Here is a 17,006-nt window from a genome sequence, read left to right as displayed (position 1 = left end):
CTAGAATTATACTGTATGTCAGATTTTGAAAATTTGACTGTTGAACACGGGGTATTTGTCAATAATCCCAGCCACAGAATGGTATTCTATATAGCTCCAGAAGGAATATAAGAATATTCTGAAGACTGTCATCTGTTTTGTTACTAAAATATTAATTTATTCATATTTATGGTTTCTGTTTTCAAATTTCTAGGAGGCTAGCAGTTTCTGTGAAGTCTTTATAGTGTCATGACAAATAGAAATTTCATAAATGCTTCATCAAAATATATATGGTTTTATAGGACAACTAGGCCAAATATAAGAGTACATGATCTTATATTTTGAAAATGTATTTTTATTTTTAGGTACAAGAAATATGTCTTGTATTTTCTAATTTCTTTTTACTTCTGTTTTATAAACTTTAAAGGCATGCCTTTTGTAAAAAAAAAAAAAAAAGAGAGAGAGAGCTATCACATTAAGATATCCAGGTTATGATGCAATCTTCAAATGCAAACAGAAATTTTGATATTTAGATAGCTTTAACAAGTACTTGCTATTATTTGCATTATCCAGTCCTGGAAAATTTCAAGGAAGGTAGTTTAAAAACATACAATTAGAAATTCATTTTGAGACATCTCCTTAAAGGTTACTAGATAACAAATGTTTGGATCTATGTATTTTCAACTAATGCAATTATCATGGTATTAGTATATGCATATATTTCTGTAAAATGCAACATCTCAAATGCCATGATCTTTTCTCAACAATTTTAACTTCCAGGTATAATAATGTAACATGAAATCCTTTTCTTGCTTCTAAATTTAATTGATTTAATCACTGAATTTAAATGCTTGGAAATTGTTCTGCTTGCTGGTGTCTGAATGCCAAATACATTATCTACAGTTCTAAGATGAATGTTGCAGTTATATTTAGACAACTTAAAACACTGCCTTCTAAATTACCCTAAATAACCCAGAGAAATGTCTAGAAAAATTGATAGTAGTGCATGACAAATATCCATTACCACCAACTTACAGGTAAGTATAACTTTTACAAGGAGTAAAAAGTGTCAGACTTACTATTTAAATGCTCTTTGTGCAATTTTCCAGGCAATAGAATGGACAGCACACATAAGTTAATCTCAGCTCTTCCAGAACTCACAATCTCCATTTTAAAGATGAAGACCTTGAAGCCAATAACCTGATTTTTCTTCAGCAGCAAAAGACATTCATCTTTGGCCAAGCTTTCAGAGACATCAACTCATTTGTTCTCTTTGATCAGTTTGGCTTGGATTGACCTTTTTTTCTTCCTACTTCTTCAGAGTTTTCAAAACAATAAAGCCATTTGATATAGACAGAGTCCTTGACAGTCAATCAGATCTATAGTGTCTCCCCTCTAGCTCCTAAAAAGAATCAGGATTTTAATCTTCCCCAGTACAGAGCACAGACATCAAATAAAGTGGGGTAGGGGTATGTGCAGTGTAAGTTTCTTTGGGGGGAACTTATACATAGTACATTTTATGCAAGATAATGAAGAATAAAAATAATGTGTTCACTAAGTATTCAAAATTGGGGCTATGCAAATTATACAAAGTGGTGGAATCTGTACTATTAGCCTAGTGGAGTTTTCTATACTTTAGCCTTTCTAGTTCCACCGTCACAATTTTTTCCATATCCATGCACTCCTCTATTATTTTTTAGTTTTGCCTTTTACTCTATTTTTACTTAAATAAATTTATTTCAAAAATAAAATTATTTAAAATTACAAACTAAGAAAAAAGCATTCCTTACCATAAAGAGAAAACAACTGCAATAGTACATATAAAAACTGTCATACTGTAAAATATTCATCTGGGTACTGCTTAAAGTAGCTCAATTTTCCATCAGTGTAGTGTATACTACACTTTGAGAAATTCTGCCCAAAGAAAAGAATTTTCATTGGTAAATGGGAATTAAATCACTGAAAATTGCATGGACAATATCATGTTAATTAGTTTTTAAAATAAACTTTTCTATCTGTATCCTTATGTGGAGTAGACATGCACCTAGTTAATGAGGTTTCAAGCAGGAAGTCCAGCTGCTCCGGACAGTACCGCCCTTAGCTTCTGGCAAATGTTTGAAATTCTACGGCTTGAATGTAATTACTTTTGCTCAGTGGTTTTCAAACTTTTTAAAGCAGTCAACCTTTTCTGTTTTTCAAATGAAGCAATATTTTTAAGACCAGTAAATTAAAGAGAAAATTAGAATTTTATTTGTGCAAATATATTTTACACGTTTAAATTGCTAACACTTGTGATATAGTCAATCTATGAGAATAACAGTTATTTTGATAAGGATAGTTGCAGTGTTACAGTGTTACATATTTTTCAATGATCTCTGCAGTTTGTTTTTATTGTATGATACTGGGAATATCCTGATCCAGACAGATATGTAATCATAAATGATACGAACTTTTTACATCTCACTTGGCAGTCCTGCACCATTCTGCATTCATTACTGGAAAATGGTATAGTTGGACTTGTATCATCAAAGCTTAAAACCATTAGAATGCCTAAAAACTGCTCGTATTACTTGAGAGGTCCTCGCTGTCAAAAAGCACGTTCACAGGTGTACTTTTAATATAGTTTTTCAACTTAGTTAATAGAAATTTACTTGCTGTTTGCCTCAGATGTTAACTAGAAGTTTCAATTAGTCAAATTTACCTTATTCTGCATATTTAGCTGCAACTTTGTTTCAATTTTATCACTGGTTCTTTACCAGGAGTTGTGAGCATGTTTATATCCTACATCTCTGTTAAAAGTGCATTTGATATACAAACTAGTACAAGTCTGTTATTTTGGGCAGCTAGTTAACTAATGCAATTTTTTATGAGCAAAAACTTTTCTAAGGAGTGATTTCCATTTTCATAAAAAACATTAGTATTGTCACCTTGTTTTCACTTCCATTGATTGTTATGCACTCTTTATTGCTTGTGTCAAACAAAAGTACCTGAGCTTGCAGACCTTTTAATTCCTCGTGATTCACATACACTGTGGTGGTAACGTTCCCCTTGGTACATCATGGAATATACAAAGATGTATTTTAAAATGACCATTGCAGAGCTACAGACTTTGCAATTAAGGTCATAGTTATTGAGTTGTTTTTTATTTAGATGTGTATATGTTTACAAACATATGTGTTTGTAAACATATCATTTTATCCATTTTATCCAAACATATCATTTTATCCATCTATCTATGGATCAATACACCCATCAGGAAGAAGAAGAGGAGGTGGAACCGGAGGAGGAAAGCAAGTTATTTTTCTTTCTTTTTCTTTTTTTTTGTGGTACGCGAGCCTCTCACTGATGTGGCCGCTCCCATTGCGGAGCACAGGCTCCGGACGCACAGGCTCAGCGGCCATGGCTCATGGGCCCAGCCGCTCCGCGGCATGTGGGATCCTCCCTGACCCGGGCACGAACCCGTGTCCCCTGCATCGGCAGGCGGACTCTCAACCACTGCGCCACCAGGGAAGCCCAGGAAGTTATTTTTGTCTGGTAACACAATTTGATGATTTGGGGATTGTCAGTATGACAAAATGTTTTTATAGAACACACTTTACAGTGTTTTTATTATAGGTTTTTATGTTATTGTTCCAAAATATGACAGAAATGAATTTAAACCAAGTTTTTACAGAACCTCTGAAGAACTGCAGTTATAGCTCAATGGAACACAGTTTGAAAAATAATGGTTTATCTGAAGGCTTTTATTTCTTTTAAAATGCAAATACCTCTACTTTCACCTGCAATCAGTCATTTATATATTAATGTGAACAAATTTATTAGATATCTTTCTGAGACTTGGATTTAATGCAGAAGAAGAGGAGGCAAAGATTAACTCAGCAACTGAAAGAAATGGGAAAGACTGAATATTAAGGCTAAGAGCACAGAAGATCTAATTTGCCTACTTTACAATTTTGCTTAAAGACCATGACATCTACATATGATACACCCATTTTTATTTCCAAAAGAAGTAAAACAAAACAGGCAACAACAAAAACAAAAGAAAATGACAAACCCACAAAGAAAGTGTCTGAATTAGATGAATGTGAGTATGTGTATGTTTCAGAACTGCATCTGTTTTAGAGTATTTTGCTAAAACAATAATGTAATTAAATTAATTACTTATAATTTTGATCAACTCGAATTAAATCAACTGTAAAATTTCCAACCAGTGAATTTATTAATTGAAGATACTCTGATCTTACGCTGTGAATGTACTCAAAGATTGCAAGCAAAAAAATTGTGCAGGAGTTCCAGTTTATGTAGGGTGAAGTATAAATGAGTATGTAACGCTCCAAACCTGATCTTGTACCTTTGATCTATGACATTTTTTAAATTAAAACAAACTTGTAAACTTTGTTCTTAATTTAAATCCTCTACTAAATTAAAAAAAATATCTTTACTTCAAGAATCTATAGTTAGGTATGCTTCCCCCATTCTCCCCACCACCAAAAGTTTTCTAAAGTCTATGGAAACAAGCATCCATCCTAATATAGTAAACATTCAGTTTAAACTTCAAATTTTTTACAGAGCTATATCAGAAAAGTTGCTAGTTAATATTTCAAGAAAGTACAACTTAAAAAGAAGAAATTTACATTATTAATTTGTTCATTTATTTACTTATATTTTTCCAAGAGTGAAGTTACTAATTTGAATCTGGGTTAAGAAAAGTTGTTGGACTAGAATTACAGTTCCTGTTATTTCATTCTAAAGGCCATACCTGTAACCATTCTGTGTAAATCTGAAAATATATTTAGATTTAAAATACTGATTGACCCTTACATTTAATACTATTGTCTTTGTGTCAAGAAATTGAAAACAAGATCAAATGATAGAAACATTTACCCATTTCGGGAAGGGATACATGCAGATATTTTAAGTAGCAAATTTCTTTCATTTCCGATTATTAAGTGTAACATTTAAGAATTAACAGAATAAATGTGAAATCAAAACTTTGAAGCATTTTGAGATACTTTTAGCTATTTTGTTGTAAAATATATCAAAATGAAAAAATCTTGATAAAATTAATAAAAGACTGATTAACACAGAAGTCTTTTTAAAATATTCAGCTGATAAAGTCATTTTAAGCGTTCAATTACACTGATCTTGAAATAAAACTAAACCCAAACTTACAAGCATAGCTGGTTTAGAGAGGGAAATAAAAGTGAGCCAAATCAATTATAAAGCATGCTTTTGTTATTACTCATACAATGACCTTCAAAAACTCTGATTTCTAATGCTTTTCCCAATCTCTGTACTGAGAAAAATGTATCCCTAAGTCACAAACCCTGTAGGTTCTCACTTCATTCCTCCTTCTTTCCCAAGTTTATGGAAACTTGGTCCCAATAGTTTCACAGTACAAAGCAAGAAGACAGAATGGGAAGAGAGACCTTTTCCTAGGGTTATTTATGGGCACTGACAGTCTATACAATACTTCTGGCTGATTTGTGTGTGCTTCATTCCAAACGTGTATTCCTTAGCATACAAAGGGGGATGAGTGAGACCAACAGACAGCATGTCTGCAGTAGCTCCACAGTATACAGACACTTGTCCCGGTGGAGCACAGCCATGAGTTTTACAAACTTTAACATCTCCTTGGGCTAACATAGTTGGCGGCTGAGCACTGAGAATCAATTCAGATACATATCTGCAACGTCTACATGCAAAGGACATACCAAGTATTAATAGGCAGTGACCAAACAGAAAAATAAACCTAGAAATTATCATTTTATATATATAATATATGTAAAATTATTTTTTAACTATATGGACTATATTACTATATGTACTCATTGCTTCCTTAGGGAGAGAAGCAGAGATTTTTTAGGTTTGGTCTTAGTATGGTCCTTGAACTAATTTTTAAACTTAGAAAATTTTCAGGAATCTTTTTAGAAATCTGCATTTACATTTAAATATAAATGCATTATTAATGTCAATAAATCCTAGAAATTAGTAATTATACCTAATTTCTCTCATTTTAAAATTCATATAGCACAAGCCTACTCATCTTTTCTACGTACTTCTTCAAAAAACCATTTTCCTCCATGTTTTCATACAGTTATATTCGTTCTGAATAGAAAGCAACTTAAAGCTATTTCCTACCACCACCAAGCCTATCAACCATCCTCACATTTTATTTTCTTTATTTAAAAAAATATTTATTTTTATTGAGCCCATAAGGCTGTGATCTCTTCATATTTTGCCTTTGCTACACTGAGCTGAGCCAATACGTTTTCTTGGCCATCTGAATGCCATCAAAGGTATTAGATAGATTCTGGAAGGTTAAAAAAAATAGTATAGATACTATACATAAATTGGGGCATGATCAATTATTATACCAAAAGATTATAATAACAATTTGGTGTCTTTGTTTGTACAGTCTATCAACAAGAATTAGTTGTCATGTCCCAATGTGAAGTATAATTCAATGGAGTTGAAAACTGATCCACAGTTATTCTACCCTATTTTGTTAGTCCTTTGCCCTTTGTTTCCCAGGTATTCTACTTTTTACTAAACTTCTGGAAAAATAGAAGCAGATAACCAAAACTGATCGTGGGATATTTTAAAATGCCATCATATATAATATTTAGGACAACAGTTTCATGTAAGATAGCTTCCTAATCATAGCCTGACTGAAGAAAGCCAAAAATAAAACTTGCAACACACCTCAGAAAAGCCTTAACTAGGCCCTTGTTATAGCAACTCAAACATCTGACCAAGATGATCACATTCCAGAATTTAATGTACAATACATCCTATATTATTATCCACTAAATACCCACGTATATTTTATTTTCTGTGTCAAGAGCTATACCCACAAAAAAGAGAATAAAGGAGAAAAAAATCCATGAAAATATAGCCAGTTTATACATGATTTTAGAATCTATTATATTAATCACACTTGCATATCTGATATAAAAAATACAACTGCATAAATATATAGAGTATAGTGCAATGGAAAACTCTTACATTTAAAGTAGTCTTTAAGAGCCGATTAAGAAGCAACAATTAAATGTTAGAAAACTTACCTTGACTTGCAAACTTCAACTCTTTGGCATCTGTGAGCGTGGTCCTTTTGTCAGACCCTTTTTTCTCTGTTCGGCGATGGCTTCGTCTTTTCTTAGACTCTCCCCAAAGATTGGACCCTCCATGCATGCTTGGTATATTCAAAATAGCAATTCCTTCCAGAGAGATGTTTATTAAATCAATCTGTACTCCATCACACTGATTAGAAAAAGGAAAAGAACAGAAACAATTTGATTTCATCTTTTGTACTTCCTTATCTTTTAATAAGAATTTTAAAATCTATAATCTTGTCCTTTCTAAATAAACCTTTCAAGAACACTTAAATGGTTACCCTAAAGGTCAATATAAAAGATAAAGCAACCAATAACATTTACCAGGCATCATAAATAGTCTTTAAAAATGATCAAATTAAATCATCAGTGTATCTCTGTTTACAGAAAACCTTCGAAAGGGGCCCAGTTTAGTGCCTGCATATATAACCAGCTGCAAATTTCCAATGTGTTACAAAGAGGTTGATTCTGGAAAGTTTTGTCAAATTTCAGGCAGAAATTTTAAGGACTGCTCCTATTTAGAACACACTGCAAGGTACTATTGGGGGAAAATAAAGAAACAGAATTCATAATTAGGGCCTCATTTTTGGGGAGCAGAGAAAGAAATGGCTTAAGAGACTTTTGAAAAAAGAGATTCAAAGAGATCTGAATTACAATGAAGTGGCCAAGGATGGTTTCTTGAACTAGATTAAGTTCCAAGCACAGTGTCAAAGGCAACGAGAGGTATGGTTATCTAAATGAACATGGAGAACCAGGCAGGCTGAGTGAAGGAAATGCCAAGAGCAGCAGCAGTAAAAGGAATCTCCAGGGGCTTCCCTGGTGGCGCAGTGGTTGAGAGTCCGCCTGCCGATGCAGGGGATGCGGGTTCGTGCCCCGGTCTGAGAAGATCCCACATGCCGCGGAGCGGCTGGGCCTGTGACCCATGGCCGCTAAGCCTGCGCGTCCGGATTCTGTGCTCCGCAACGGGAGAGGTCACAACAGTGAGAGGCCCACGTACCGCAAAAAAAAAAAAAAGGAATCTCCAACCCATCATTACTTTATAGCTGCTTTAACGAAAAAATGAAAAGTAAAATCAGTCAGCCAGATTTTTTTGTTTGCCTGGTGAGAAGACACCCTTTCACTATGCAAAATATGGAACACTCTACCAGACAATGCTTTGCAATACTCAGAGTGATCACTTTTTACATTTTTGAATTTTCCATACATTTCTACTGATGCGCATGTGTGGAAAGTGACAAGGCCATACTGTATTTTTGTAATTATGATTTATTTATTCATTTACTTTGAGTTTCCTAAAATGGTACTTATTATAATACAGCCCAGATATTGTCCTCCCATTTTCAGTTAGACGTCAATATGAGCGGAGATGTCAATATGTAACACTATGCTTTACAAACAAACTTTGTTAGGGATATGCATTTCATCAGTTAAAGTATATCTGCAGCGGGATTGTTTTATTTGCTATATGTTTTATTACAGTAAAAAAAAAAAAAAGGTGGATACAATTTCATCATTCTCTTTCTCACCATAATCATGATTTTTGAAACTGGAAGAGAGAATCCTTCACCAAAATTACAAAAACAAAAAACAAACAAAAACCCTCTCTTTTTCTACATTTTCCTCATCCTACTGAATCTAATACTGTATCTTGTTCACTAAAATATAAAAACTGTGAAATAAAGCAACACATCTTGAGCCTACTTGGCAGGGCTAGAAACAAATTCTAGAGAAGGTGCCAAGTTTTCATTCAATTTATTTCAACGAGGGTGAAACCAAGGTCTGGATGATGCCTTTTCTCCCCCTAGAAACAACTGATTTTTTTCCCCTTCTTTTCATGTATTAAATTAAGATGACTTCTTTTTACTAAAGAATTCTGCTCATGTGTATACTCACTTACTGCTATATATTCTAGATAAACAGATATTAATTTCATAATTAAAAGTAATCTTGTGTAAATACCCTGCAGGCCTCAATGAATCAAACACATACTGTGTGTCAGGCCTCCTACTGTCTTCAAGTGGAATGTACTGGCTGGATAATTAGATAGTACATATTTTTTAACCTTATTTGCATGCATATTATATCTTTTGCACACTGACAAGCAGCAGTAACAACAAAAGTCAGATTACCACAGGGAATTCCCACAAAGAAGTCTTCATTCCTTATAATTTGCAGCCTAAATTAAAATAATTTGATCTTTGACAAGGATGAAATGTCAAGCAGAAGGGGGTCCTCTACAAGCCACGGCCTGTGGCTTCTGAAATCTGCCTAATTTATGTCAGTCACTTCTTAATACATATTTAAGTATTACACGAAAAAGACGATAAATATGCAATCTGACACCTTTGGTATTTCCCTGCTGTTAATTTATAAAGGTCTGGCTTCCCCCAAACTGACTAAAATCATTTAAATAACAGAAGAATTGTGAAATAAGCTGGAGTTGAGGCCTGGCTTCCATTTTCACTCAATATTGAACACAGCAGGTAGTACACTAAGACAATTATTTGACTAGGCCTTCGAACCCCACTGTGACAAGTTACTTTCAGAATTAGTGAAGGAGTATTCCTTTGTTCATCTGCAAAAAAGGAGAGCATGTTGCAAATAGGCTTTTTTTTTTTTTAAACTGAATTAGGGGAATCACATGTGACAACTGAAAAACATCAGTGTATACTATTATTCATGTTTTCACTCTTCAGAGTCTTGGCACGTGTAGTTTTAAGGAAACAGTAAGCAGCTCTGTGAAAAGTGAAAAAAATTCTTAAGAAATTCCAAAGAAGAAGGACCAATGGAGAACACTGGGGTTCCTGTGAGAGGAGGACAGTGTACTTACATAAATACCTACTTATTAATAATTTGTTTCCACTAGTTCTTGACCCCAGGCTACCTTCCTCTGTTTGCTTTAACGTTATGTTCATTAGTCTGGAAATTTCCAGTGCTGGCTTTGATGAAGACCAGGAGTTGTATAGCACACCAGTTGAGTGCATGGAAATAAAAGCTGAGGTGAAGGCTATGAAATATAAACAAGTTATAATACTGTGTCAGATAATATTTTCATCCACTTTGAAGATTTATGATTTTTAAAAAGGTAGCTACAGAGAAAAAGAATATAAAAGCTTAAAAGCTAACAGCCTTGGTTAGTCAATAAATCCTGAATATTTTTATTATGTTGAAGAGAGGTCGTTAATGTATACTACTATGGGAGCTATTTTCAGAGTGCAATGTTGTGAGGCCATTGTCCACTCTTTTCAGTTTTGAAATGGAAGATCTTATTCTAGAGACAAATTTACCTAAAAGAATATGGTTTAAATTTTTCTTCCAATATATTTTAATCCTAGTTTATAAATATACCCTGCACCACATTACACAGAAGTGTTAAAGACAAACTTTTATATGTGAATTTAGTGTTTTAGATTCAGTTAACATGTCACTTGACAGAAATATTTAAAACATGTGAAGAACTTTGGAGAGCCATAAAAGTGTGGATAATAAATATGATGAGATATGATTAATGATAAACTGTAAATATTTTTTCATAGTGAGTCTAATTCTATGCCCAGGTCAGATAAAAATTATTCATAATTTTACTTAATGAAACATAAAAACATTGCTTTGTTCATTGTTTAAAATGGTATGGTGTAAAATGACTTAAATATACCTGCTTTAGAAGAGTTTCTGCAAATTCATACATAATTCATAGGATAAAATTATTTATGTTTTGCAGAAAACTATAGCAGCAAACCTACAAATTAAAACGTACATATAAAGGGCTTAATGGGATTAGAAGGCTGTGGTATTCTATATTTTCCCAGTGATTAAGCTCCGTGTTTTCTGAAATGCATTTGAAAAGTATTACCCACAAATCACAGTGTGATATAGGGACCCAGAACATGCCTTTTAGGTGATTTTACTGTTAGCTGGCAGTCCAGTGACGGTGACAACAGTGCTGATTGCAGATAACTGCAAGATTATTTTTAGAGTGGAATGGGAGATAACTGGTAAAGGAGAGAAAGATGGGAGCACACTTGGAAAAAAGGAATATTTGAAACTGGTACCATGTATGCACACACACAGTTGCTGAACATGTTGACAGTAACAATAACACTGCTGGTTCAAGATATCAAACATTGGGGCTTCCCTGGTGGCGCAGTGGTTGAGAGTCCGCCTGCCAATGCAGGGGACATGGGTTCGTGCCCAGGTCCGGAAAGATCCCACATGCCGCGTAGCGGCTGGGCCTGTGAGCCATGGCCGCTGAGCCTGCGCGTCCGGAGCCTGTGCTCCGCAACGGGAGAGGCCACAACAGTGAGAAGCCCGTGTACCGCAAAAAAAAAAAAAAAAAAGATATCAAGCATTAGCTATAAGTATCAGCAGAAAAGCACTTTAATTTTACATGTTTCTCTCTTTCAGGAGATTCTGTGAAAGCCAGAAATTATTGCTGGAATATTAAATTTCTTACCAAAAGTTATCTTATTAAAAATAACTTGTGGTAACTAAAGAAGAGAAATTTCACCTGTGGTCACTTTTCATCTGTCTCATTTCTTCCTCACTCTCCTCAGTAAGAAAAATTTATAATGTATTTATCTTAATGAAACGGTAACAGTACCTCAACCCCACATTTCTTGTACTTTCCTGGAACAGGGAGGTATTTTTTTTGTTTTGGACTTGATGAGTCCAGTTTTTGATGACTAGGACCATCTGCGTTGAGGTCTACACCTTTAATGTCTCCCTTCATCATTGTTTCTAGAATTTCATTGCAAAAAAAAAAAAAAAAAATCACCTGGGAAGCTTTAGAAGAGAGGGAAGATCTTTTGCCTGTTCTTATCACACATGCACGCACATGCGTGTGCGCGCGCACACACACACACACACACACACACACAGAAAGAGGGCAGGGAGATACTTTTGGAGGTGATGAAATGTTGATGGCTTTGATTATGATTATAGTTTCATGGGTATATTCTTTTCTCCAAACTCATTAAGTTGTCTACATTAAATATGTACAGCTTTTTGTAGATCAACTATGCCTCAATAAAGGGTTTAAAAAAGAATGTTCATTCACACGTTTCATTTCTACTACTCCAAGATGGTGTTTTGGTAGGGGTCAGGATAGGCTACGGTTCTCTAAATGCATGCTGAAAGACCGTCCAGGATGAATTTGATATAGGTGAAGCACAGACTAAGCTGTGAAAATCTGCCCTACCGCCTTTAATAACTCTGTGCTTTCCAGGTTACTGGGCAATCAGAATCTTATCTTTCAAATTCTGCTAATTTATTTTGTGTCCCTGACACTCTCCTTGCAATTTGTTAATTCTTGAGCTCATTTAGGTTTTGTAGAAATACTTAACCATTAAGACAAAGGTCAGTATCTGAGGAAATTCCTGGCCTTAAAATATACCACCCTCCCAAGTCTTACCAAACACCAAAAGACTCAAATACTTTGGAGAATGGGCCATTTTATTCTCTCATGAACTTTGCCTGGTACATGGAACAAATAAAAAACTCATGAACTTTGTAAGCTTCAATCCCAGATGGTGACCTGAGATTCTCAGGTACATATCCATGCCCCAGGTAGTTTTATAAAAACTTTGCTTTTAATATATTATCTTGTAAATTTAAAGCTTTTCATTTAATCTTTTTATTTCTTTATCTTTTGTTACAAAGTTAAACGATAACTGAAATTCTTTTTTTTTTTTTTTTTGAGGTACGCGGGCCTCTTACTGTTGTGGCCTCTCCCATTTCGGAGCACAGGCTCCGGACGCGCAGGCTCAGCGGCCATGGCTCACGGGCCCAGCCGCTCTGCGGCATGTGGGATCTTCCCGGACCGGGGCACGAACCCGTGTCCCCTGCATCGGCAGGTGGATTCTCAACCACTGTGCCACCACACCAGGGAAGCCCCTGAAATTCTTAAAATTAAAAATTTCACCTTTGTTAACCTCTCTATGTATATAGATAACTGAAATTCTTAAAATTAAAAATTTCACCTTTGTTCATCTCTCTATGTATGTATTTATATTTCGATTCTCCAATTGATTTGTTTCCTTAAACATTTTGGCAGCAAGCAACACAATTCTTGTTTTTTTTTTTAAATCATGAAAGAAAATGCTCATATGTGTGTCTCTGCAACAGAGATGCAAGAGAATCTCTAAATCATAGGATTTTGACGAAGACTAAGACAGGTAATGGATGTGCATTGCTTAGCTCCAAGCATGAGGTGTATTTAATAATAGATAAATCTTAGCTATTGTTTTTATCAACTACTAGCCCGTGATATTAATATTATTCCAAATATTCACCTTTTTCAGAAAACAGCTTCCTAAATGAAAGAGAGATATGAGGTAAAGGGTCACACGGTAAATGCTTTGTTTGGAAGAAGCTGTCATTAAAACATATATCCATTACTTGAGGTACTCTTGTACTGAAGTGGTTTTATTCTCTCATATATTTTCAAACCATAGTTGGTATAATTTTAGGCCAGGAAGCAACAGCAAACAGAATCAAATTTCCAAACTGCTGTTTTTATTATATTTAATTATGAAGCAACCTTGAGGGTAGAAAGGCGTATTCTGCTAATATGATAGACTGGATTCATTAAAAAGTGAGTAGAGAAGCAGATTTTACATTACCATCCTTCCACACACACACACACACACACACACACACACACAAAACAAGCTTTAGAATTAAGATAAATTCATAAAATTATAACAGTATTTCAAGATATGCAACAATAGAATGGGGAGTGCACAGTGCTGTCTCCGATTTATAAATGCTACTCCAGTGGTGCATAGAATAAGGCAGTAAATGCAGAGCTGGGAAGCCAGACTTGGAGGGCATGTAGAAACATGACCCGAAAGAGTTCTTCTCAAGATGTAAAGCTCAGTGGAACAAAATCACCGAATTTTATCACTTGTAATGTTAAAATCAATGTTTTCCATACCTATTTTTATCACACGTCTTTTGCTATGTGACACAAACTTTTCCTTGGACATTTTTCACTTTGTGACATACATAATATTATACTATAGATCGATGTTTGTTTTTTGTAAATTGAGACTTTAGTTTTTAGAGCAGTTTAAAGCTCATGGCAAAATTGAGGGGAAGGTACAGAGATTTCCTGTATACACCCTGTCCCCGCAAATGCACAGCCTCTCCCATTATCAACATCCCCACCAAAGTGGTACATTTGTTACAACTGATGAACCTACATTAACACATCATAATCACCCAAAGTTTACAGTGTCCATTAGGGTTCACTCTTGGTATATATTCTACGGCTTTGAACAAATGTATAATGACCTGTAGCCACCACCATTGCATCACATGGAGTATTTTTATTGCCCTAAAAATCCTCTGTGCTCTGCCTATTCCTTCCTCCGTCCCCCTTAACTGGCAACCACTGATCTTTTTACTGTCTTCATAGTTTTATCTTTTCCAGAATGCCATATGTTCACATCATACAGTATGTAGGCTTTTCACATTGGTTTCTTTCACTTAGGAAAATGTATTTAAGGTTGTTCTATGTCTTTTCACAGCTTGGTAGCTTTTCAGCACTGGATAATATTCCATTGTCTGGATATACCACAACTTATTTTCCCATTCATCTACTAAAGGACTTCTTGTTTGCCTCGAAGTTTTGGCAATTATTAAATAAGTTGTTACTAACATCCACATGCATGTTTTTGTGTTAACATAATGTTTTCAACTCCTTTAGGTATATAGCATATATACTGTATGATTGCTGGATCATAAAGTAAGGGCATGTTTAGCTTTGTAAGAAACTTCCGAACTGTCTTCCAAAGTGGCGGTACCATTCTGCATTCCCACCAGCAGTGAATCAGATTTCCTATTGCTCCACATCCCCACCAGCTTTTAGGGTTTTCAATACCCTAATAGGTGTGTAGTGGTATTTCACTGCTGTTTTAATTTGCATTTCCCTGATGAAATATGATATGGAGTGTCATTTCAGCTGCTTATTTGCCATCTGTATAGCTCCTCGGGTGAGGTATCAGTTAAAGTCTTTGGCCCAGTTTTCAAGACGGTTGTTTATTTTCTCATTGTTGAGCTGTAGGAGTTCTTTGTATATTTTGAATATACAAAGTCCTTTATCAGATATGTCTTTTGCAAATATTTTCTCTTAGTCTGTGGCCTGTTTTCTCATTCTCCTGACATTGTCTTTCAAAGAGCAGACATTTTTAATTTCAGTGAAGTCCAACTTACCAATTATTTCTTTCATGGATTGTGCCTTTGGTGTTGTATCTAAAAGGCATCACTATATCCAAGGCCATCTAGGTTTCCTCCTATGTTATCTTCTAGAAGTTTTAAAGTTTTGCATTTTACATTTAGCTCTGTGATCCATTTTGGGTTCATTTCTGTTAAGGGTGAAGAAATGTGAATAGATTTTTTTTTTTGGCCTGTGGATGTCCAGTCATCACAGCACCATTTGTTTAAAAAACCTTCTTTGTTCCATTGTATTGCCTTTCATCCTTTGTCAAAGAAGAGCAGACTGTATTTATGGGAATCTATTTCTTGGCTCTATATTCTGTTTCATTGATTTGTCTGTTCTTTCACCAATATCACACTGTTTTGACTACTTTATAGTAAGTCTTGAAGTCAGGTAGTGTCAGTCCTCCAACTTTGTTCTTCTCCTTCAATATTGTGTTCACTATTCTGAGTCTTTAGACTCTCAGGATAAACTTTAGAATCAGTTTGTTGATATTCACAGAATAATTTACTGGAATTTGGGGATTATATTAAATCTTTAGGTGAAGTTGAGAAGAACTAACATCACAACAATGTTGAGTTTACCTATCCATGAACATGAAATATCTCTTAGACAATTTTTTTTCAATCTACATTCAGTGGTAGGCGAAAGTAAGGAGAGGTGCAAGAGGCTTCAGGGTATCCACCCTATATTCAACCAGAAGCCATACCTTAAATTTTTTTCATTTTTGCCTTTTGCTGCAGATTTTCTTCAAGCATCGGTTTCTGAGGGCAGAAATGCTCAAAATCTACTATATAATGATTTCTTAAATAATGAGCTTTGAAGGTAAAGGGAGGTCTTAGATGATTTTTATAAATATATATGTACATATAGCTGTATAAGTATATATATACATATACATATATATATATATATATATATATATATATATATAAAACATACACATATTTATCATCACAAATAGCAATCAAAGTGCCTATTGAGCCCAAATCCTTTACCTCTTGTGATTATATCCCATTTCAGGGTTATGATCTGATTCAGTCATGAAGAGCTTTTTCTGTTCTATGACAATCAATTCTACCCCTAATACTTCAATTTATTTGTCAATCATGATGAGGAAAAAGTCCCAAAAGATTACATTCTTAAATAGTACCACTTTTGCTGTTATTATCATTAACAGTAAGTTAGAAAGCTGGGATAATGAAGAACCTAGCCAGACCATTATTATGATTCTCTGTGGTCCATAACTACTTTTGTCTACCAAACTTATTACCCTAATATTTGCCACTAATGATTTAGGTCTCAGTAGACAAGTTATTTATTTCTTTTTAAAAAGAAAAGTGTTAAAGCCAGTATTTCTCAATTCATATCAGCTAGTCATTAGGTGTCCCTGTTTCATAATTCTGTTCCTTCGATTTGTCTTTACAACTTAACAAAATATAACTTTTCCTTTTTCTTTAACCCCTAAAAATCTCTCAATAAAACTAACTCATTTTCTATTATAACTTGTCTCCAAAATTTTTAGTCCTACAATGTCTATATTTTTGGTAGACGTATTTGCTCTAAATCTTTTTAAAGTGTATCTTTTCTTGCTATCTTTGCTCTCTTTCTTGGCTTTTCCACTTCCTACAAATGTAATGGGGAAATGGCAACCTCAGGAACTGAGAAAAGACCTAGTTAATGAATGGGAATGG

General features: G+C 34.5%; 1 protein-coding gene across 1 annotated transcript in view; it reads right to left on the bottom strand.

The window, feature by feature from the left end:
- Positions 1-17,006, bottom strand: part of DGKB (diacylglycerol kinase beta) — a 704,489-nt gene that overhangs the window by 182,525 nt on the left and 504,958 nt on the right. Inside the window, exon 23 of the mRNA XM_060020431.1 lies at positions 7,047-7,242. Coding sequence (XP_059876414.1) covers positions 7,047-7,242 — 196 coding nt within the window. The remainder of the gene's footprint in view (positions 1-7,046; positions 7,243-17,006) is intronic.

Source organism: Delphinus delphis, chromosome 9 (genome assembly GCF_949987515.2).
Source record: "Delphinus delphis chromosome 9, mDelDel1.2, whole genome shotgun sequence".
In the NCBI taxonomy this organism is placed as follows: Eukaryota; Metazoa; Chordata; class Mammalia; order Artiodactyla; family Delphinidae; genus Delphinus; species Delphinus delphis.
This window is presented reverse-complemented; position numbering and strand designations above follow the sequence as displayed.